The sequence below is a fragment of the Podarcis gaigeae genome (assembly GCF_964106915.1).
Source record: "Podarcis gaigeae genome assembly, chromosome: 9".
Classification (NCBI taxonomy): Eukaryota; Metazoa; Chordata; class Lepidosauria; order Squamata; family Lacertidae; genus Podarcis; species Podarcis gaigeae.
The window spans coordinates 26,770,477-26,794,669 of NC_139685.1; the positions used below are offsets into that span (position 1 = coordinate 26,770,477).

The 24,193-nt window shown below is 42.8% G+C and overlaps 2 protein-coding genes across 6 annotated transcripts in view; one reads left to right on the plus strand and one right to left on the minus strand.

The window, feature by feature from the left end:
* Window positions 1-6,658, minus strand: part of FIP1L1 (factor interacting with PAPOLA and CPSF1) — a 38,229-nt gene extending 31,571 nt beyond the window's left edge. For all 4 annotated transcript variants that reach the window (XM_083755737.1, XM_083755736.1, XM_083755735.1 and 1 more), the window contains exons 1-5: window positions 5,881-6,658; window positions 3,514-3,553; window positions 2,368-2,428; window positions 905-1,008; window positions 150-211 (exon numbers count right to left, since the gene is read on the minus strand). In XM_083755737.1, the coding sequence (XP_083611863.1) occupies window positions 150-211; window positions 905-1,008; window positions 2,368-2,428; window positions 3,514-3,553; window positions 5,881-5,968 (355 nt within the window). In that variant the 5' untranslated portion in view covers window positions 5,969-6,658. The remainder of the gene's footprint in view (window positions 1-149; window positions 212-904; window positions 1,009-2,367; window positions 2,429-3,513; window positions 3,554-5,880) is intronic.
* Window positions 6,659-8,559: 1,901 nt separating this feature from the next.
* Window positions 8,560-24,193, plus strand: part of SCFD2 (sec1 family domain containing 2) — a 152,223-nt gene continuing 136,589 nt past the window's right edge. The window contains exons 1-2 of one of the 2 annotated variants that reach the window (XM_083755685.1): window positions 8,560-9,718; window positions 11,002-11,170. In XM_083755685.1, the coding sequence (XP_083611811.1) occupies window positions 8,854-9,718; window positions 11,002-11,170 (1,034 nt within the window). In that variant the 5' untranslated portion in view covers window positions 8,560-8,853. The remainder of the gene's footprint in view (window positions 9,719-11,001; window positions 11,171-24,193) is intronic. The other variant, XM_083755686.1, reaches the window with a different exon arrangement.

The window sequence follows — 24,193 nt, forward strand, 5'->3', positions numbered from 1 at the left end:
ATAATTAATAACTTTGCAGTTGTACATAAATGCATTCATTTTCAATGTTTTTCTAATTTCTTGCTGTACAATAATGATTGGGATAGTCAGTACAGAATGCTGATTTTTTTCTTCTATTTTTTAATTTTGATAGCACAGAAGACGCTTACCAGAAGATCCGTAAGATCGTCCTCCTGTCTTGATATTGAGATTCACTGGGGCTGCTCCATACCTAAAAAATAATGTTTGTATTATTAAGTGGAAAAAGGAAGGTTGACAGCTGCCAACTTTAGCACCCATTATTTGCACATGAAACAAAGCCTAATATTTTGTAAGCACATTATCCATGCCACAAAAAAACCCCTCAGAATTTGAGGAACATGCTGGCACCATATTCCCATTTTGAATCATGTGTTTCAAAGCATCTGCAGCATAAGCGCTGACTTTCAATATTATGAAAAACCAAGATGTTGCGTTATAAAGCTGTATTATCTAGAATCAGTTGGATTGTGTTACTTTTTAATTAGTCAACCTGGCAAAGTACCGAAAGGGAAAAAACTTTTTATTTTAAGCTTTGTATGTTACTTATAAAATGCCCACGTGTGATTAGTTCATCAAAAATGAAACTGGCTTGATCAAACACATGACCAGATGGTTGAAAAACAAAAAAAACAAAAAGTGTTACAAACTTACACGCTTCCTTGCTACAGTTTGACAAGGGAAGTGAATATTCACTTGCCTGCCTTAGATCAGATTCATTGTGTCATGGAAGTCAGATGCTGAGCCCTCCAGCAAGCAAGCAAGCAAGCAAGCAAGCAAGCAAGCAAGCAAGCAAGCAAGCAACCAACCAGTGATATGGGTTTCCAATGCAAACTAGAGTAATCTGCATAGGATAATCTGCCCCACATCACTGCAGACAGCTTACCCATATTGTGGTGCTCCTGTTTTGATATCTCCTATTGTGACCTGAACATCGTCTTCATCATCATCACTATCACTATCACTGTCATCCTCGGCCTCTGTTGCTTTCTACAAGAAAAAAGATCACAGTTACAAATTACATTCAATGTAAGTAAGTGACCAACAATGGCAGACTATCATTCAATAGAGTACTTTCACTACAATTATTTCAAAATAAAAAATAATGTTACTGCTTTTTTCATATCTGGGTAATATTTATATCATTTAAGACTTCCAAAAAATAAAAAGCTAGGCAGAAAACTGAGTGTTGAGGATAAACACTCAAGAGAGAAAGAGGAGGAAATCTGGCTCATTTCACAACCGCAGGACCTTTTCATATGTACTACTATGGTGCACCACTGAAGTCAATATGGGCTCTGCCACTGACTTACAATGGATGTGGACACAAGCATCCTCACTATTAAGGTTTTCTAACTAGAGCTGCATGAGAAATAACACGATAATAAAAATAAGTCTGAAATACTTGTGCATATGTCCATAGTATCCATTGAAAATACTGGCTGGCATCAACCAAAAATGCTATCAAATGCATTAGAAAGCTAACCAGCCACTCCTTCACAAAGTTGGACAAATTATTCACTGATACTGCTAGCTTTGGAAATATTATTTTAATCTCCCCCCTTAAATAATAGTACTAATAATCCATGAATCATTCACAGTACAGTCTCAAAAATGAAATGGCACCAATTTATATATCAGACACAAATGCAATGTAGCACAGTCCTATCAGCATTTTTTCCCAGAGAAAACCAGCTTCAGGCAAGATCCACTATGAGCAGAGATATGGCAGGTGAGGAGGGGTTGCTCAGCCCTTACTCCACCAGATTTATTTTTGCTCCTATGCAACAGAAAAAAAAACAGGTATTGGGACAAGGGCTAAAATACTACTTATCTACCCGGCTGGTCTCTCCTAAAACTACCATTCTTCACAACAAACAGCCATTGGGGCTGTGTTATGTGCATGTAGTATGAAGACTGTCTGTATCAGGTAGTTTGTTTTGTTGTTTTTCAGTAACAAGGCAAGTATTTCAGCATTAGTTAAATGCAATCACATGACTCGGTGAAACAAACAAACTCCTACTGAACTAAATTGTTTTTGCAATCATGTTAAATCTATTCATAACGCTGTACCAGTTTTTGACTGATGTTCAACACCATTGTGGAAAAGGAAGGGGGGGAAGGAAGAGGACAGTGAAGCTAACTTATTGGATGGGCTTTCAAAGATGATCCTAATTCCAGAAGCCGCACTATCAAGCTTTGGATTTTTCAAATCATTTAGCACCTGGGTTGACTTAACTGAATGTTGGATAATAACATCCTGCAAAAAAATACATTGACTTGAGTTCATTAGTCACCACAAGCAGTTTGTTCAGAATCCAAGTACATCAAATAATTGGTTTCAATCACCGTTTTCACGACACCATTTTCAGCAGCGGCTTCTTCTTCATTTCCAGTTGGAGGTTGAGCACTTAAAAATAATCATAATAAAAAACATTAACAAAGTTATGAGGTGTTAATATGTATAAGAAAATGAGTTCCACTTAAAATGGGTTATGTACTTGTTGTTATATCATGGATGGATGAAATAGCGTTCCATAAAAATCTGTATGTTTATTTAATACTGCATTAATATCCCATCCTGCGGGACGCAGGTGGCGCTGTGGGTTAAAGCCTCAGCGCCTAGGACTTGCCGATCGAAAGGTTGGCGGTTCGAATCCCTGCGGCGGGGTGCGCTCCCGCTGCTCGGTCCCAGCGCCTGCCAACCTAGCAGTTCGAAAGCACCTCCGGGTGTAAGTAGATAAATAGGGACCGCTTACCAGTGGGAAGGTAAACGGCGTTTCCGTGTGTGGCTCTGGCTCGCCAGAGCAGCGATGTCACGCTGGCCACGTGACCCGGAAGTGTCTCCGGACAGCGCTGGCCCCTGGCCTCTTGAGTGAGATGGGCGCACAACCCCAGAGTCTGGCAAGACTGGCCCGTACGGGCAGGGGTACCTTTACCTTTACCTTTAATATCCCATCCTTCCTCAAGGATAGTGTACATGGTCCTTCTGCTTCTACATAATATTCTCACAGCCCTGCGAGATGGGATAGGCTGAGAAAAAAGGTAAAGGACCCCTGGTCCAGTCAAAGGCGACTATGGGGTTGCAGCACTCATCTCACAGACAGCTTTCCGGGTCATGTGGCCAGCATGACTAAACCGCTTCTGGTGCAATGGAACACCATAATCCAGAGCACACAGAAGCGCCATTTACCTTCCCACCACAGTGGTACGGTACCTATTTATCTACTTGCACTGGGGTGCTTTTGATCTGCTAGGTTGGCAGGAGCTGGGACAGAGCAACGGGAGCTCACCCCGTTGCAGGGATTTGAACCACTGACCTTCCAACTGGCAAGCCCAAGAGGCTCAGTGGATTAGACCAGTGGAGGCTCAGTGGATTAGTGTGGCGTATTGTATCATATAGTAGCTCTTCAACAAATAATAATAAATTCATGTATTTTCAAAACATTTCACACTCAATGCTACAACGATACACACAAATAAAAGAATACCTACTTGCCAGGTGTTTCCTCAGGTTTCTCATCTTCATTTTCATCTGCAAATAGCAACAAGAAGAAAAAATACTACCTCAAAATTATCTCTGACTGCAATAGTACAAACAAGAATCCCTCACAAATTTCCAGTTTTCATTTTATACAAAATGCAGAGATTCCATTTCTAAATATTCCAGCTGCATTTCTCAAATCATGTGTTATCTGCAGTCAGGATTGTCTCCCTTTTTACTAGTCCTTCTACACATGAATTCATAATAGGTTCAAAGTTTTTAAGTTTTATAAGGCTCCAATTCTAAATTGTACCAAATAGTTTCCATGGTTACGAGTTTTAACAGTGTATTGGTGTTTAGATTTCAAATCCTATAATAATTACATAAAACACTAAAGATGTTCCCCAAGATTCCAAACTGGGATTACTCACATATATTCAAAGATAAACTTTTTGTGTACAGAGATTAGTGAAATTTTTGCTTAACTGGAGAAAGTCTTTTATTATTATAATGGAGACAGAATGTTATCCCATTATAACTTACTTCCCCTTACTTCAAATGTTTTGCTATCAGGAAAAGCTTACTTTTCTGAAATCAAGTAGAGTAAACCTATCTCACTTCTTAGTGCAACTTAGCTTTACTGTCTTCTTTCTTACCTAGCATCTTCTGTACTTTTTAAAAATGCATGACAGGCACAATGTCAACAGGCAAATCTTCTCCCATTGTTTGATTACCAGGGGAAATTTTATTTGTTAAATCTGCATGTTATGAAGCTGTGAAAGTTACAGCACACCTATCACTTGTGTTGCAATTATAATGCAAAACCACTTCTATGGGCAAAATACAAAACAGAGCATTCATGACAAGATGTTCAACAAAATTTCAAAGAATCCAACTTGATGGTGATTCAAATCTCATCATGGCAGTTCTAAACATAGCTGTTAGAAGGTTATCAACCCTAAAACCTTAAGAGTTGCTGTGATGTCCACACACACATATATATATATATTCCCATCTCTGCTGAAGTGCATACAGCAATTCCATGTAAGAGGTGGCATAACTTGGGGTTTCTTGCAGTAGCATGGGCAATTTGTGTAGCACCTGGACAATAAGTTCCAGTGGACAACTCCCCCCTGCCCCACCAATAATCTGTTTGTTTATTTGCTTATGTATGGTATTGATTCTGCACCAACAGATGTGAGCTGTGTTTTCTTTGTACTTTTTCTTTAGTGAGTTGTAACCTGCTTCCTGCCTTTTCCTTGCAAGCTGTAACCTTGTCCCTTAAACACACAGGGACACATGCCTCCAGTAAAGCAGCAACCTAGAGGGAGGGGTGTTCTTGTTTTATTATGTATCTTGTGTTTTTATCTTGTATATTTCTGTTGTGAACTGCCCCTAGATCGATGGAATAAGGGTGGTATACAAATTTAACGACTCAGCCTCAGCATAATGACATACTGTTTGTGCCTTAACTGTCTACTTTCTCCTTACTATCTTTGTTATGTTTAGAAACAAACTCAATAAATGTATTTCTGAACACCTTGGGCTTCCCCATGTCTCTCAGGCAGGAAGGCAGGCAAAGGACCAAAACAGGTTGGTGCATTGCTGCTGGCAGCCTTCCAACTCCCCCAGTATTCCTGATTTACCTTACCACTAATAACAACAAAATGTTCAAAAATCGCTACGGGTGCAAAGGCCTCGGCCAACTCCAGAGAGAAAGGAAGTGTCTCGATATTGTGGTGGTCGAGTTAAAGCGTATTAAAAAGCTGGTGGGCGGAGTATTAAAAAAACAAAACCCAGGGCTATGGAGAGTCAGGGAGGAGTCTCCCACCAAAGCAGGAGGCCTCGAATCAGACCGTGGCTTATTTCGTTTTTCACCAAGACCCAAATCGATTCACAACAAGGCACCCCAACTACATCCAGGGGCCCCCTCTCGGCAGCTTAAAAAAACCCCATATGCATGCGCAAGTTCAGCGGGGCTTAACTCTCCCCCGGTGAATGTACGATGGGGCCCGGTGTGCCTATTCGCTTTCCAACCCATGGGGCATTTCCAACCCACAGCGGGGCCTACCGAGCCTCCCTTAAGGAGACGGGCAAACGGCATAAAGGCGGGCAGGGGAAGGTGCCGCGCTGCAAAGGGCAACCCGCCTCCTTCCCAGAGGCCTCCCGGTCCTTTGGGAGCCCGAAAAGCCGGCCGCGGAAAGAGCAGGCCCCGGCTGCGGCCTGGCAACGGACACGCTGCGGGGCAGGGCCTAGCGTTTCCCGCCGGCCGAAACCCGAGGAGGGGCGGCCCGGCAAGCAGCATAATGGCGGCGTGGGGAGCAGCTTGAAGAAAGGAAAGAGGGTGGTGGTGGTGGGGTTTGAGAGAAGCTTCGTACCGCCATAGAGCCACTCCTCCTCCTCATCCCCGGCGCCGGCCCCGCTCAGGTCCGCCGCCAGCCTCTCCACTTCGCCGCCGGCCGACATGGCTGCTGCTGCTGATTCTGCACGAGGAAGGCCCGGTTGCGCTTCGCTGAGGCGAGTCCCGCAGTGCGCCCCCACCCTCCAACCTCGACCGCTTTTGATTCTTGACGGCGGCAATAGGAAGGACAACAACAATGGCTGCCTCTATCTCTCTCTCTCTCTCCCCCGCCCCCGGAGAAGCCGAGCGGCGGCGGCAAGCGCGACGGCGCCTCGGCCTGCACTTCCCCTCCGCGCCGCTGCGCGACTGACACGCTCGGGAAGGGGCAGGCCTGGGCCCCGTCGGTGGGCGCCGCTTTCCTCCTGAAAGCCTTTCTCTGGCAGCCCTAAGCGTGCTTACTCTGAAGTAAGCCCTGCTGAGCTCAGCGGAGTTTCCTTGCCCAGGACAAGAGTGCACAGGGAAACTGAGGAGATCCTCCCCCCAAAAAACGGATGTCCCTGAGCAGCAACACCTGCACGCCAGCACTACTTTATCCGCCCCACTGAGGGTAGCTGTGACACGCAGCAGTGTTGAAACCACAATTACAAAGTAGCTACAAAGTCAGTGCTGTAGTCAGATGCGTGCAGTCCAGAGGATTTAATGCACTTGTCTCACACAAACGCACGTGAGATGCATTCTCAATCCACTCAAACGCCTCACCCGTTTCTCAAAGGTGTGTGTATCTACTTGAAGGTGCCCCGTGGAAGGGACTTAAAATAAACCAGAAGCTTAAAGATAGTATTTTTTATCCAATTTTAATTCGTTCTCCTCTTGCAAAAAGGGGGTGTGATTTGAGGCATATGATTGGATTGGGGGGACTGTTACTGCAAAGCACTTTTTATTCTTAAGGTAGTTTTGTTTTGATGTACCAGTCAGATTTCTCACTACCTAATTAGAGTGGCATTTCCTATTTCTAGGGTATTAGAATGCTGTTTTATGCCCTCTAAGTGCTCTCAGAGACGGTACAACGTAAGCCACTGGGATCTTCCCTTTTCCACCCATTTAAACAACTTAATTTGATTCTATAATCCCCTGTGCCTTTAAACATAACCTTTACCAACCTTCCATTCTGTACGTCCCTTTGGTCTTTTTCCTCAGTGTCTTCAGCTTGTGGTAGAGTTGGCCTAGTGAAGAGAAGTCAGCTCCTTTAATCAGCATTAGCAATTATTTCTAAAATAAGAGGTGCTAGCTTTCAGGCCTGCCTTTATATCAAGACCATTTGTTTAGGGAGGCATCCAGGTTGATAAATTTATTTAAGTCACTCAGTGGGGAGGGGGAAAACAATTTGCATATACTTATACTCTATCTGCTACCACTTCACATGATGTTGTTCCTGGCATTAAAATGGTTTGGCCTGGTGAATGAATAGTGATTCAAATGAAATCATGCCTATGAGAGGGACTTGCATTAATGACTTTTGAAAACAGGTTTCCCCCCAGAATAGATTAGCTAGTTATAGCTTCTTTTTCCATTTACTCAAGTCATCTTGAATAACAGATGCAGAAGTACATCTCAGCATTTTGTTGTTCCTGCTGTGCTTTGTAGTTTGTAGTCTGGATTGTGTGGACTTTTGTAGAGGGCTGGTTTAAGAATTGCACACCTTTTTTTGCTGAAGTTAGTTGTTCATAACACTCACATGCTTATTTAAATATGTTCAAGGACTTCTACCTGACAGTACTGTTGGATTAGAACAAAGGTTGATTCACCATCCCGTCTCGTGTAGAAAATGCTTGTGAACAGGACCTGAGTACAACAGCACTCTCCTCTTATTCCATGGATTACAAAAAGGATCATGATCTATGATTATCTTATTGCTGGCTGGCTGCAATTTATCTGACTTGCTTATTAAGTCAATGTTACCAAGCAGGTGGATTAGTTTTAATTGCAACCTGTTATAGGACTGCATTTGCAATGAAAAATGGGTAATAAATGTTTTAAATGAAGCTACAAACCTAAACCTGTTCACTCAGAACAAAGCCCCACCAAACTCAATGGTGCTTATGCGAAGTTAGGTACAGCTAGGATTTCAACCTTACCCATTAATTAAAAATAACTAGTTTCAACCCTTTCCCCTCTACAACTCAAACTCTCAGATTATTTTCCTGTTAAACCTTCACCCTCCACCCTCCCCGCACAATTAATCAGTGCAACTATGACAAGTCTCTACAGAATTCAGGCTTCCAGCTTTTATGACATTCAACAATATATTGTTTAACTTATTAAATCTGATGAGACAATTATGCGAGCCGACAAGATTGTAGCTAGTCTTGGGTGTGCTGTTGCTATTACTACTACAATTGCTATGACTAGGACATCAAAACACCACCGAATACTATTTTGTCTTTCGAAACCGTCATTTAAAAAAATAATAATAAGGCGAACGTGACAGAACAGTAGAAGAAAACAGTAGGAGAAACGCCCGGCACAACCCTCAAAGGTCCCGCCCCGCTACACGTTGCCCAGGCTCCATTCAGCCTCCTCGGCTCTTCCGGGTTGGCAGGCGAACTTCCGCCCTCACGTGAGAGGGGCATTTGCCAGCCAAAGAGCTTCGTTCTTACAAACGCCCGAAACAGCGCCCCGCCTCCAGGTCGCCCAGACCGGCCAATTGAATTCGGGAGCTGGAAGATGACGTCGCATCCGCGCGACCGCTTCAAAGATAGGCGTGTGCGGATTGTAGAGGCCGGCGGTGCTGTCAACTCCGCTACCCGCTTATGAAGTGCCGGAGTGGCTTAGGATGTGCCTGATTTAAGTATCCCGCGCCGCCTGACGGGCCTCGGAGGTGCGCTTCCCGCTTCAACACATAGCAAAGGGCTTCTTTTCACTTTTGCCTCACTGACACCCCTTGCCGCCCCACGTCTGGAGTGGTACCCACTGAGAAGTGCCAGGGGGACCCCAGCAATCCTCTCCCACGATGTCTTCCTCCTCCACCACCTCCTCCTCCTCCTCTCCCACAGCCCCTGCTGGGATGTCGCAGTTCTGCCAGCAAGCCTGGGGGCAGGTGTTTGCCAAGGCGAAGCGAGCTGTTGTGTTCATGGACCCTGCTTGTGCCGAAAGCCTTCACTGGGCGTGTGGAGGAGCCGGGAGGTTGCTGCAGGCCGGGGCGATCAACGTCAAGGAGTTTTCCAGCTTTGAATCTGGAGGCGCGGACCAGCCCAAAGCTGTCTTTGTGGTGGGCAGCTTGCTGAAAGGCAGAACGGTGGACATCATCCGTGACATTGTCACTCTCAGCAACTTCCAGTACTGCGTGGTTTTCACAGCTGTCAGCCATGCAGTGCACTTGCAGGCCCACAATGCCCCTGGCACTACAGAGGTTGAAGGTGTCGGCCGGGTGGTCTTTGAACAGTTTGAAGAGAAGCTCTGCCAGTGGATGGGAAACATGAACTACACTGCAGAGGTTCAACATGCCCCTTTGTTCCTGGCACCCATCTCACCTCATCTCTTTGTAGCACCTGCCTTCTCCTTGTTTTTCCCCTTGATGGCTGAGGATTTGACTCGGATCAATAAAGCTAGACCGGAGAAGAAGAAAATTTCCCACTTGAGTGATGTTGATTTTTCATCTCTGCCTTCAGAGTTGCAGCTTCAGATCAGGTCCTTGGTGTCTGATTTCAACAGCTTGTTTGAGTACCTCAGTGTGCGGGAGGAATGTTTTGCTGTTGGGACAATAAGTAAGATAATTGCAGGGGATCTGGCAAATTATGCCCAGGCTAAGACCAGAAGGAAAACTGCACAGCAAAAAGCTTCTGTCATCTTTGTGGACAGGACATTAGATTTGACAGGTAAGATGTTTGAGGGATTAACAGTTTGTTTCTTCTTGAAGCTGTTCCCCTTAGTTACAAGAATACTAACCTTTGTATGTTACTGTAGGAACTTCTGAACGGAACCACTAACATGCCTGACTTGGTGGAGGCAGTCTTAAATGAGTGTTCTAAGGCTCCTAGATTTCAGCATAAACACCAGGGCCACTTTGGCTGGAGCAGCACCTGCCTCAAATGAAATCGCCAAACACATGTGTTAGGAAACACTTTAAATCTGGTTTTCTGTACTGGAGTAAGGGAGGGTTATATGCCGGTGAGTGAACTGGCAATGACTTCGTTGTCATGGATAGTTCCTATCTGATCAAGTTTGGGCTACTATATAAGCCAGGCATGGCCAAACTTGTCCCTCCAGCTGTTTTGGGACTACAATTCCCATCATCCCTGACCACTGGTTCTGTTAGCTAGGGATGATGGGAGTTGTAGTCCCAAAACAGCTGGAGGTACAAGTTTGGCCATGCCTGATTATAAGCCCATTGAGTCAAGCTTGACCAAGGTATTACAGTTTGTTGATTTAATAGTTTGCATTTACTCTAACTTGGATATTGTGGTTCTTTAAAGAGTTGGAGACAGGTGCCCCTAAACACTGTCTGGTTATGCTGTTAGGGATACTTTTCAGCTTGTGTAACTTGAGCAGGTTGGCAAGTGATTTAAAGGGTTGAAACATCTTATTCTTTGGGTTCCTGCTCTTCCTGGCTGGTGAAATCTTCAAGGGATGAGCTTTCAGTAGGATCCCTGGAGGTGGTTAGTATCACTTTAAGAGAGGGCATAATTCCCATCTTCCTTGAAAGAGGCAGTAGTGATAACATTATGGAAGAATCCAAGTGGCTTGCCAAGGCAGTCTTGGAGACCGTAGACTATTTCAAATCCATCCCAAGTTAATAAACCTTTGAGATGCCAGTTAAAGTGTAAACATACTTCTGCGACATGTGCACATCTGCCAGGATTTAACCAGCTTTACAATTACTGTCAAATCATGGTTGTATATAAGAGATCTAAACACCGGGATCTAGTTTACTGTTTTTCCTCTATGTGAATAGAGTGTGAATTCATTTTATACAGTTATGGTGATCTTTGTTTGAATACCTGTCTTCCAAATGGTCAACTTCTAAAATTCACTTTCTTTGCCATTTTAATATTGACATTGTTCAGCTGTTCTTCTTGTGTACACAGTCATATGATTTTGTTTTGTTCTGAATGCTCATGTAATAAACCTTTTGCTAAGTCAATGGATTATTCTTTTTCAGGAGCAGTTGGACATCATGGTGACAACCTAGCGGAGAAGATACTCTCTTCTCTCCCCAAACTTCCAGGTCATACAAATGATGTGATGATCAACATGGTAGAACTCACAAACCTGCAGAGTGATGATGCAAGTTGCAGTATTGTAGCACCAGGCTGCTTGGCACAACCAAAGTAAGAAGCTTCCATGTGTGTGGTATTCTTTAAAAGCTATGTTGCATTTGAGTTCTGCACTGTTACCTAGCCCAACAAAACAGAGATGTAGCCACAAGCAGGTTTTGCATGCATATTCCTTTGCTGGGCTGGAAATTGAAAATGTAGGCTGGATGTATATGTGCATCTGTATTGTGATGCCAACCATAAGCTGCCAGAAAGTTGATGTTTACTATTGTCTATTCAGATATTGATCATTAACTCAAACACCACAATATGATGGCAATTTCACATACAAAAATGTTGCTATTGCATCATCGTTGGTATCATCTAAAATGGTGTATGCCTAGCAGAGTGATTTTCTTTTGCCCATGTACCCCTTCAAGTGTTCAGAAAGCTAATTTAAAAAGGGATCTAGTTCAGGTTCCCGCTATACAAGAAGGAACTAGTTCAGTTCAAGTTACCGTATTTTTCGTCCTATAGGACGCACCGGCCCATAGGACGCACCTCGTTTTTTGGGGTGGGGAATGAATAAAAAAAATTATTTCCCCCCTCCAGCCTATTAAGTCATAAAAAGCTGCCTCCACGCTTTGCTTTCCAACTCCAATTGACTTCTTTTTGAAAGAAAAGTAAGAGTCTTGGCCTTCTGCAGGGCAGGTGGGGAATGGAATGAAGATGAATTGAAGTTCAATCCGGAAAATTACTTAAGTGACCACTAATTCACCCAGCAATTATGGGAACTACTTTCACGTGTAGTTCAGAGACTTTTCAGCTAGTTCAGTGAACTAGTTCATTCCAAGCACTGACCTCTTTAGCCCAAGTTTAAAACCACTTTCCCCTATGTATGGGAAGGAAGTACACATAGCTCTTGGGGCAGTCACAGATACTGCATTTGAGCTGCTCTTGAAATCTGTATTATTTTTATTATATATTTATTTCACAGAATCATAGAGATGGAAGGGATCCCAAGAGTCATCTAGTCTAACCCCCTGCAATGCAGGAATCTCAGCTAAAGCATCCATGACAGATGGCCATCCAAGCTCTGTTTAACAACCTCCAAGAAAGGAGAATCCGCCACCTCTTATGGGAGTCTGTTCCACTGCAGAACAGCTCCTACTGTCAGAACGTTTTCCCCCAAATGTTTATTTGGAATCTCCTTTCTTGCAACTTGAAGCCTTTGGCTTGAGTCCTACCTTCCAGAACATGAGAAAACAAGCATGCTCCTCCATGTGACAGCCCTTAAGATATTTGAGGATGGCTATCATATTTCCTCTCAGTCTCCTCTAAACACACCCAGCTCCTTCAAGCGCTCCTTGTAAGGCTTAGTTTCCAGACCCTTGATCATCTTGGTTGTCCTCTTCTTCACACCTTCCAGCTTGTCAACATGCTTCTTAAATTGTGGTGGCCAGAATTGGACACAGTATTTCAAGTGTGGTCTAACTAAGACAGAACAGAGTGACACAAGAACAAATGCAACCTAAAATGTTCACTGATAAGATGTGTAAAATAGCAGATCCAACTCACACCCCACACTCCCCAAAATGAGTGGACGATTCATCATCATCATAGTCATCAAACCTTTTATTGGCATCACATACAAACATTCATAGTAAATCAATACAGAATTTTTGTTGTTGTTTAGTTGTGTCCGACTCTTCATGACCCCATGGACCAGAGCACACCAGGCACTCCTGTCTTCCACTGCCTCCCGCAGTTTGGTCAAACTCATTCTGGTAGCTTCGGGAACAGTATCCAACCATCTCATTCTCTGTCATCCCCTTCTCCTTGTGCCCTCCATCTTTCCCAACATCAGGGTCTTTTCCAGGGAGTCTTCTCTTCTCATGAGGTGGCCAAAGTACTGGGGTCTCAGCTTCAGGATCTGTCCTTCCAGTGAGCACTAAGGGCTGATTTCCTTAAGAATGGATATGTTTGATCTTCTTGCAGTCCATGGGACTCTCAAGAGTCTCCTCCAGTACCAATACAGAATTACCACCGCCCCAATGTCACAGAACATTTGTCAAATAAAAAGAGGCAAAACAGTCTAACGTTACAGAACGGAAGATTAAAGTTTTTGCCTGGTGCCTAAAAATCGGATAGTGGTGGCACCGGGCATTCCTCCCTGAGGAAAGCATTCCACAAGTGGGAGCTACTCCAGAGAAGGCCCATTTTTATGTAGAACCTTTGTTTTTTGAGGCAGTTGCATACATTGTTCCCTCAAGCATTGTGTCAGACACAAGAGTGACTTGGATGGTTGCTTTCCATCACTGTACTATAAAATGCTTAGGAATTTTGCTGGTAGAGCTGTAAGCTCAAATGTGGATCAGTTGCTTAGTATGCAGAGATTCGCACGTTTAACCTCTGGCATCTCCAGGTAGGGCCAGGAAAGAACTCTGTGTGGAATTTTTGAAGAGCTACTACCAGATTTGCCATAATGCTGGGGTTGGGAATCTGTGGTTCACCAGATACTGTAGGACTCCAATTCCCATCAGCCCCAACCACTCCTGCTCCAAATGTCTCTGGTTGCCATTGGCTCAGTTGCTCAGGTCCTAAATAAGGGACTGGCAGGGAAAGTGAAGGAGCGAAAAAGAAGTGAACATTTAGGAAAGCAAGGGCCCGGGAAAGGAGTATTGGAAGAGACTGGGCTGTAGGGCTGTAGGGAAGAAGAGAATAACAGAATACTTGGGGAAGGGTATCTGGGAAGGAGAGGAAATGCAAAATGAAGGCAGGTCCATAAGACTTAGCTGTAGAGGAGTTGAGATACTGATGTGAAATAATCTGCTAAACATTTGGCTGCAGTTAGCTAGACTTGTGAAATGCATCCTAAACTGTAAGGTAAAGGTAAAGGTACCCCTGCCCGTACGGGCCAGTCTTGACAGACTCTGGGGTTGTGCGCCCATCTCACTCAAGAGGCCAGGGGCCAGCGCTGTCCGGAGACACTTCCGGGTCACGTGGCCAGCGTGACATCGCTGCTCTGGCGAGCCAGAGCCGCACACGGAAACGCCGTTTACCTTCCCGCTGGTAAGCGGTCCCTATTTATCTACTTGCACCCGGAGGTGCTTTCGAACTGCTAGGTTGGCAGGCGCTGGGACCGAGCAGCGGGAGCGCACCCCGCCGCAGGGATTCGAACCGCCGACCTTTCGATCGGCAAGTCCTAGGCGCTGAGGCTTTAACCCACAGCGCCACCTGCGTCCCATCCTAAACTGTAGTCTGAACTAATGTTTGCGATATTCAACTCAGAAAGAAGTCCATTTAAATTTGAATTGAATTACTGTTTTGGCAGTGAACTTCGGATCAGATGTCATTCTTCATAAAATGTTTGTTGGCAGTGATGGGAATTTTGTAGAATTTGTTATTTCTGAATAAAGGTGTGTGTGAGATATACACACACCTAGAGTTTGGAATCCACCGTCAGGTAGTTCACATTTTAATAGATGTTTCTTCTAAGTATTTCAAATGTATTGAGATAATGGAGAAAGAAGATCTCCTTTCTCTACAGCATGCTATATCTATTTTAAAAATAAGTAAGTAAGTAAGTAAGTAAGTAAATAAATGTGTTTCCAGCCAAAACATCTGGGCTTAGTTTATGGAGTTAGCAAGCAGATTTAATGAATATTTATGGTTGACGTAGGGCTATAAAGCAGAGTCTTTACTTAAATCTAGGGAAACAATTAACTTCTTTAAAGATGAAAATTTTAAATTCTCTGTTCTCTTAAAGTTATTGGACTTCGAACACAACCACTTGAAAAACTGAAAAAAGCAGCAATGTCCTTAAAATTATTTAAATCATATTAGTCATGTGTAGAATTTTCCATCGAGAAAACCTTCTTGCTATAATTGCTGACACATTGGTCATTTAGTAGAAATGGATTGCAGAGAATATATATTTTTGGAGAGTGATAGTCTTTTTTTCTTTAAGTATATAGTTTATATATTATGAAATAAACTTATGGATCATAACTATAAAGTTGTGTGTGTGTGTGTGTGTGTGTATACACAATGTGTTTGTGTGTGTGTGTGTGCACAATGGTAACATGAACTCCCTCATTGTGGGTTTTTTAATGAAAGTGCAGTTTATAAATATTTAAAGAAAGAAAATAAAGGTGATACTACTTTCTATATTTGGGGACCCACGGAAAATGTGCAAAATTTATTGGGCACTATAGAACTTTGTGAAACATGCAAAATTCCAGTCTCCCCATGGCTGTGCTGTCAGTGATGCAGTAACATTTGTCTGAGAAATCAGTTCATAATCCACTCAGATTGCTCAGCTGCAAATCCTTAGCCTTGAAGATATAATAATAATAATAATAATAATAATAATAATAATAATAATAATAATAATAATTTTATTATTTCGGTCACAGACCAGTTCCAGCTCACATACAATATCAGGAAAGTCATAAAACCCGATAGAAAGACATTTGACTTTACAATTGGGTATAACAGGGACAATACAGATTTAGCAACAGTTAAAAATATATAATTTAAATCTTAATCACTAAAATATAACCTAAAATTGTTGACGATATAAAATTTTCAAGCTTATATACTATAATTGTTTGACATCCGCATAAAAACTATTTAGAAGTTTACATTTTTATGACAGAAATTAAAATTGGGGAGGGGGAGGCACGGGTATCCTGTGTCATACTAATATCCATAGAAGCTTTACAATATATATTAGAATAGATTATTGATACAAACTGTATGAATTGTTTTGATGGATGTAGTTTAAACCCAGAGGAAACAAGAGGATAAGGAAGCAGTCAGAATGTCTTGTAGCAAATGATAGCTCTTTCCAAATAGAAAAATATTCAGATGGAAGCAAATTCTATTCATTCTGTAGCATCAGATTTTTGTCTTATATACAGTAAATGGGTGAGTAAATGAAAATGACCTAAATATATTTTGAGCTGCCTTATTTTAAATCTACTCCATATAGATATGAACGAAGTGTTCTGCATGCTCCAGGAAGCGTCCTCTGAGTAACTAGCTGCCACATCTGCAAAAATGGACTTGGCCGTGGTTACAATCCCTGAATGTAGATTCAGCTGTCAGCACCTTGTTATTGACTCCTCTTCCATCAGCCTTTTCTTTTCTTTTCCTATTAAGTAACTGTTTGCACTTTTAAAGCACAAAAGAAGCATGTTTTAAAACCGTTACGTATCTAATGAATTGTCAAGGAACAGGCATGCTATAAAGATCAGAACTTTTTAAAAGCGTAATGTGACAGACAATTCTTCAGTGTATGCATTTAATGTATTAATATATTTTTTTATAGGACACCTAAGAACTAACAGTTCAGGAACAAGTGAGTTTGTGAATCTGAAGGATCACTGCTCAGATTCCATTAACCCACCATGCTTGGGGAAGACAGTGCAAGGATTCCTGCTAGCACAAAGGGGTTTCCCTACCCTCCCCCCCCAAAAAAATTAGAATTACTGTATTTTTCGCTCTATAAGACGCACCAGACCATAAGACGTACCTAGTTTTTGGAGGAGGAAAACAAGAAAAAAAATATTCTGAATCTCAGAAGCCAGAACAACAAGAGGGATCGCTGTGCAGTGAAAGCAGTGATCCCTCTTGCTGTTCTGGCTTCTGGGATAGCTGTGCAGCCTGCATTCGCTCCATAAGACGCACACACATTTCCCCTTACTTTTTAGGGGGGAAAAAGTGAGTCTTATAGAGCAAAAAAATATACATCATTTTAGGAATTTGCCACCTAGTGGTAGGCAAGTGGAGCTGTATATTTTAAAACCTTCCTTGCTTCATCTGTGCAATCCTACCTTATTTTCTGCAATTTGAAGGACTTTGAGGCCAATATGGGCATAGTGAACTGACTTGCTGCTTAGTAAACTGAACAGCAGCATCAAACGTTTCAGAGAGATCTGACAGGAATGTACTGCAGGCCTTAGGTGGCAGATGCTGAGGTGATGACAATGGTCCTCACTGCTCCTCCTGAGCTCCTCCCAGCCATTTCCCTTAGCGGGATATCAGAGCTTTATGTGCTACACAGCCTGTCATCTCCCTTGAAATTGCCCTGCTGGCATCAGATGCTACCATATTTTTGGTGTTGAAGTGAAATTAACAATCAGCTTCTGGTCATGGAATGAGGGAGGCACCATCTTGAGATAGCAAAATACATTTTGTTGCCCCTAATGGTGCCTTTAGTCTTGTAAAGAGAGAAGAGAAAGAGAGAATGAAGATGACATAGATAAAGTGGATATTAATCTCATGTTTATTGTTTGGTGTGCAAGCTAGGTTTTGGGTCTGAAAAAGCTGAAGGCTACAGAATGAAATGAATTGCGCTATCAGTTATATTTCCTGGATTAGCAACAATAAAAATCCTACGCTAGCCCTATGAAGCTTGGTGTTGCAGGATGTAATAAATAAAGATGGAATGTTTTTCCTTTGTAAACATTTTATTTTCTAGACAGCTGGATTGCATTGTGCACATCCAGGGACTAAGTGTATCAAGTTATTTGTTATCACAGAGACTCAAATATGCCTTAAAACATTATCTGGTATTCTAAATCCAAAGAACATATTGTGATTTATTTTTTTGTCGGAACATTTTGTGTGTGTGCGTTTCTTTGTTCCATTTAGATAACATTAAATAGAAAAAAACTGAGGATTAAGATGTTTGCCCTCTTCTACAAGTTTACAAGATGTTGGGATGCAGGAAATGTTTGCTACATGCTTAAGATATGGGTTTACTTTTGTGGGTTTGGCAAGTAAAAATACTGCTTTGAAAAAATTAGTTGACCACAGCAGGCAAGCTTGTGCTCATTTTATCCCATTAAACATCCCCAGGGGTATGTTGTGCACCTAGTCACATTTACAGTTTTTCCAGGATGCACAACTCTTGACATGTTTGCTTATCTCTTGTGCGTAAATACCATAGCTCATATTTTTTATAATTGAAATACATTTTGCCGTCTTCTGGCTCACTATTTTCACAAAAACGAACTAGAATAGAAAGCAGACCAAAATCCCACCCCCTGGGAAGCATTCCACTTTCTTCTGGTGAGGGTAGCAAAAGAACCTTAACTTTCCTCTCCAGTTTAGAGGTGAAGAGAGACTGATACCAACCTCACTGTTGGGCTGAGATTTGGATGTGTAGATCACCTACAAGGAAGCTCCACAAACCCTGGCTCCAAGCTTTGCAAGCTGGAAAGACCGGGTTTGCTTGCTTCTCAACATAACAAATCCCTCTGGAGAGGATGCAGGGATCATCCCTGTGGTTATTGTGCTGGGTTTCTCAACTGTGCAACTGTGTCTCTATCAAACTCTGTCTTGGACTGGGAGAATGCGATCGGCTCAGACCTCATGCCAGAGATTCAATACAGATTCAGGGGTGAGTGGGTAGGATATTGTTGTTGTTTAGCCATTTAGTCGTGTCCGACTCTTCATGACCCTATGGGCCAGAGCACGCCAGGCTCTGTCTTCCACTGTCTCCTGCAGCTTGGTCAAACTCATGTTCGTAGCTTCGAGAACACTGTCCAACCATCTCGTCCTCTGTCGTCCCCTTCTCCTTGTGCCCTCAATCTTTCCCAACATCAGGGTCTTTTCCAGGGAGTCTTCTCTTCTCATGAGGTGGCCAAAGTATTGGAGCCTCAGCTTCAGGATCTGTCCTTCCAGTGAGCACTCAGGGCTGATTTCCTTCAGAATGGATGTGTTTGATCTTCTTGCAGTCCATGGGACTCTCAAGAGTCTCCTCCAGCACCATAATTCAAAAGCATCAATTGTTTGGCGATCAGCCTTCTTTATGGTCCAGCTTTCACTTCCATGCATCACTGCTGGAAAAACCATAGCTTTAACTATACGGACCTTTGTCGGCAAGGTGATGTCTCTGCTTTTTAAGATGCTGTCTAGGTTTCTCATTGCTTTTCTCCCAAGAAGCAGTCGTCTTTTAATTTTGTGACTGCTGTCACCATCTGCAGCGATCATGGAACCCAAGAAAGTAAAATCTCTCACTTCCTCCATTTCTTCCCCTTCTATTTGCCAGGAGGTGATGGGACCAGTGGCCATGATTTTCGTTTTTTTTTATGTTGAGCTTCAGGCCATATTTTGTGCTCTCCTCGTTCACCCTCATTAAAAGGTTCTTTAATTCCTCCTCACTTTCTGCCATCAAGGTTGTGTCATCTGCATATCTGAGGTTGTTGATATTTCTTCTAGCAATCTTAATTTCGGCTTGGGATTTATCCAGCCCAGCCTTTTGCATGATGAATTCGGGTAGGCTATGGGTGATCACAAATGTTAACGTGGCTACCAAGACCACTCATAATGTGTAGTCCCTTGAGAATTGCACGCAGATGAGTCTACATTCCACTAGCAGCAGAAACATAACAGGAGAAATTGTGTGCTATGTCAATGTTTGATTGCTACTCTGGTGTTCATTTAAAAAGATGTTTTCCAATATCTTTCGCACTTCTCCAAAACAGACTTTTGTTTGGGAAACTGACTTTTGCCATCAGTTGAATAAAACAATGCTTCCTCCTCCCTCAAACGTGCAAATCATCGTTGCCACTTGAATCTGGAAGAACTCCAGGAATGTTATAGCCTTGGGATATTCTCAGATGTTTTCAATTGGAAACCCACTGTCTCCACACACCATGCCTCTGAAAACATATGTCTAAACCACTTTATCCATTTGCACCAAAAGAAGTGTTCTCTTACAGGAGAAATTGAGGCCACTGAATTTCTTAAGGCCAAGTGATGTATCCAGTTTCTGTTTATTGATGAGCAATCTAGTAACTAGTGAAGGCTTTCCTTAAAACTGTCAGTCTAAAATTAATCACTTTCTAATTGCTTTTGCATATATAAAGAAGCAATAAAAGCATCATGGATTTTTACCCTGTACCTATTCCTTTGTAGCTATGAAGGAAAAGGAATTGCTGTTGACTAGTATTTATATTCCCATTTGTACCATAATTTATCCATCTTGTTCCCCCCCCCCCGCCAAAAAAAATAGACAAACATAATATTAACTTTAAGGAAAAGGGTCAGAAAATGGCTTCCTACATACAAACGCTGATTTGCAATGAATTGATCTTCTGTGTAAGGGTCTTTTCTTTGCATGAAGGTCCCCAAATCGTACCACCCTTAAGAAATCATACATTACTTGGAATGCAAAACACATTAGTGGTAAATAATGTCATCTGAAACAATATTTTAAAAGCAGTCCTGCAGTCCTGACCTGATATATGTGATGTTTTTATCTTGAAAATCTTATTTTCTCTCAAAGAATTAACAAGAAAAAATTAAATATAGGCACTTTTTAATCTTAAATATTGTTATAGAAATGGGGGGAAGGGATCCCTCTAAACACTAGGAACAAATAAATACTAGGATTTTGATTGGGGATGGACTAAAACATGGGTAGGCTAACTACCCGGGAGCCGGAGCCGGCCCAATTGCCTTATAAATCTGGCCTGCGGACAGTCCGGGCATCAGTGTGTTTTTACATGAGTAGAATGTTTGCTTTTATTTAAAATGCATCTCTGGGTTATTTGTGGGGCATAGGAATTCATTCTTCTCCTCCTCCCCCCCCCAAATATAGTCTGCCCCCGCACAAGGTCTGAGGGACAGTGGACCGGCCCCCTGCTGAAAAAGTTTGCTGACCCTGGACTAAAACATAAACTGCAGGGCTGTGGCAAACAGGGAATTTCTGGCCTACCTATTGCAAACCAGTTTGGCTGGCTGAGGGAAGGGCAGGCCTGTTAGCATTACAATGGAGAGCCATTGAGGGTTAGCAACTCCTTGCCCCAGCTGTGACCAGAGACTAGAGATTTGGAAGGTTGCCAGGGTAGCTGCTCTGGGGGAGGGCAAGGGGCTTCTGGGCCATGCTGTAGGATCTGGACTCCCTTCCATGCAGACTGAAGGTATAAATATGTGAATAAACCATATTTCATAAAGCATGACAGTCTCCGTCATGTCTTCCATTCTCCAAAGGGACACAGACCCTGTTTGTGCTCTTGTGACACCATGCGCTCTGGCCACTGCTTGGCAGAGAGAGGGGGCAGGTCCGGGCTTTTGTAACAATATATCTGTGCCAAAAATTATCTTGGTGCACAGCCAGTTCCCATAATGCCATCTCCCGAACTAGAAAAATATTTCAAATTACTAGGACCTAGGACTGAGCATGTCTCTCATATTCATTATTATCAGTGTCATATTTATAGGCTCTGGACAGCCCAGTGTCTGGGATTCCTCTCACCCTGGAAATATCTGTACACATACAGGATGCATATAGTCTGCCTTTATTGCACATAAATTTAGATGTACTGGTTAAAAAGCAAAATAGTTACATCTGGTCAGTCATGCAGGCTTATAAACTGGTCACGAGTGATGAGTAAAAATTGCCTTCAGATGATTAGGCAAGGAACAATGTTTCCTTTTTGTTCATTTTGGCCTCAGATAACTAGCTGTGGTATGTGTAGGCAGGTGAACTTAACTGAATAGCTGAGGTAATTAATTGCTATCTATGGCTGGGAATTTTGAAAAAGCATGCAGTGAATACAACAAAATTTTCCTTACATTTTGTTGTTGGCATCCATCTGTCTTGAGACACTGTGAAGTTTGCCTCCTCTTCGGTCAAGGAAGGTTTAGCATTTGCCTTCAGACCAGCCCTGGGATGAATGAGTTATTCATGCACAGAAAAGTGTGTGTAACATCTGACTGGGGCACTGAATACTCTGTAGTTGTTGAGGCCATGATAGTTTTATGCCTCAGATTATGCCAGCAGTGGACTAATTTGAGTACTTGATATTTGGATGTGGGGGGCGCTGATACTATTTCTCTGCTTCTAGGGCTATATATCTCTAAGCCTTTTGGCATCTGAATCAAATAATAATTTCTAACTTTTGAGTATTTGCCAAGACACACAGTTAAATTGAGTCTAGAGCAGATTACACCATCAAAGTGGCTTGAGGAGTTGGAATGAAATTGAGGAGTAAGCTTAAATTGCTCAAGAAAATGCTTACGTTCTTTAATGTTGACTGTCTGGCTTTTAAAATATGCAACTGCATGTTTTGCTTTGAAAAATTATGGGAATTTTAAATGCCATTAATCCAAATGAGGATAATGGTCTGTGACTAGGAAGCTGGGAATTGTTTGCTGTATCAGATTGTACTTATTAGTCTAAGTGGGAGCAGTATTGTTGGATATTTTCAATCTGTTGTTCCTTGTGAAGGAGTTGCTTTGTATGTGAGAATTTTCTACATGAGTATATTTCTCAAACTGGATACCAGCATAGGCCATAACCATAAAAGTCTATACAAGTTAGTAAAGGTAAAGGTAAAGGTACCCCTGCCCGTACGGGCCAGTCTTGACAGACTCTAGAGTTGTGCGCTCATCTCACTCTAGAGGCCAGGAGCCAGCGCTGTCCGCAGACACTTCCAGGTCACGTGGCCAGCGTGACAAGCTGCATCTGGCAAGCCAGCACAGCACACGGAACGCCGTTTACCTTCCCGCTAGTAAGCGGTCCCTATTTATCTACTTGCACCCGGAGGTGCTTTCGAACTGCTAGGTTGGCAGGCGCTGCGACTGAGCGACGGGAGCGCACCCTGCCACGGGGATTCGAACCGCCGACCTTTCGATCGGCAAGTCCTAGGCGCTGAGGCTTTTACCCACAGCGCCACCCGCATCCCTATACAAGTTAGTAGCCCTCAGCAAATGTCACTACCCTGTTTTCCCACACATTCAAGAACCTGAAAGAGAAGGCCTGTTATCATTTATTTATCCTACCTTTATTGACTGCAGGTATTCCTGTCAAATATGCACGATAAATTATAGGCATGCTAAGGCATTTCCCTGAATGCATGATCTCTGTATCCATGGCCAAGGGCAAGGGTGTGCATGATCAGTGCCAAACCATCCCCATACTGAATGCAGTGGTTCTGCAGGGGCACCGACTCATGCTCTCTTGAATGTGGTGGAACCGTCCCTGAGATTGGAGACACTTATCAAACAAGGTCTCCAACCACTTGAGCAGGCATGAATAGAAGCCACCACAAACCAACCCCACACAACACTGGGAAGTTAGGGGGGGAAGCAATGTGTGAGCGGGCATTGGGGGGACTTTGGTGCATGCCTCCTGCCACACTTTGAGTGTTGCAAATAACTGAGCACATCTGAAAAGTACCAGCTGACCAGTATTAGAAACTCAGATTTGGCTAGGTGCCAAATGGCTCCTTGAGTTACAGTTGCCAAAACAGAATGCCTAGTTGCCATTTTTGGGCCAGGTGGCTTGAAAAATCATACTTTCCAATCTGACCTTTTGGTTCTTGAAATTCATTCTAATTGTCCAAATAAAATATAGAATAGAATAGAATAGAATAGAATAGAATAGAATAGAATAGAATAGAATAGAATAATAGAATGGAATTCTGTTCTGTAGGATAGAGTTCTACAGGACGTATTGCTAGTGTGTAAAAACAGTCAAAATCCAAGGATCTCCAGGTATTCACCACCAGATGGTGGAGACACCAGACGCCTTCTTGACTTGATCGCAAGTGGCCAATAGACAGGTATAAAATTTGCCTGGTACCTGGCAACTTTTGGACGCTGCAGCTGACATACTGCTTTCAACTTTTCCCAAGGGCTGCTGCTATGGTCTTCCTCTTCCCTTGAAGACCTTCTTAGTTTCTGCTTTTAGTGACTTCATCTTTAAGGCTCCTTCATCGTCACCTGCCTTCTGCCAAAGGGATTTCTCAGGTCCTAGCCTCTCTCTGGACTTCAGCCACTTTAGTCCTGGCTGCTGCTACTACTGCTGCTGCTTTCCACACCACATTCTTTGCCTTGCTTCTTCAGAGTCTCGTCTTTCATTTCTTAAAGGTTCTCTTCTCAGGCTCTTACACAGCGCTCTTACACTACCTTTCCATTCTCTCCTGTTGGAACTCTCCAACCAATTACAGTGGTACCTCGGGTTACATACGCTTCAGGTTACATATGCTTCAGGTTACAGACTCTGCTAACCCAGAAATAGTGCTTCAGGTTAAGAATTTGCTTCAGGATGAGAACAGAAATCATGCTCCGGCGGTG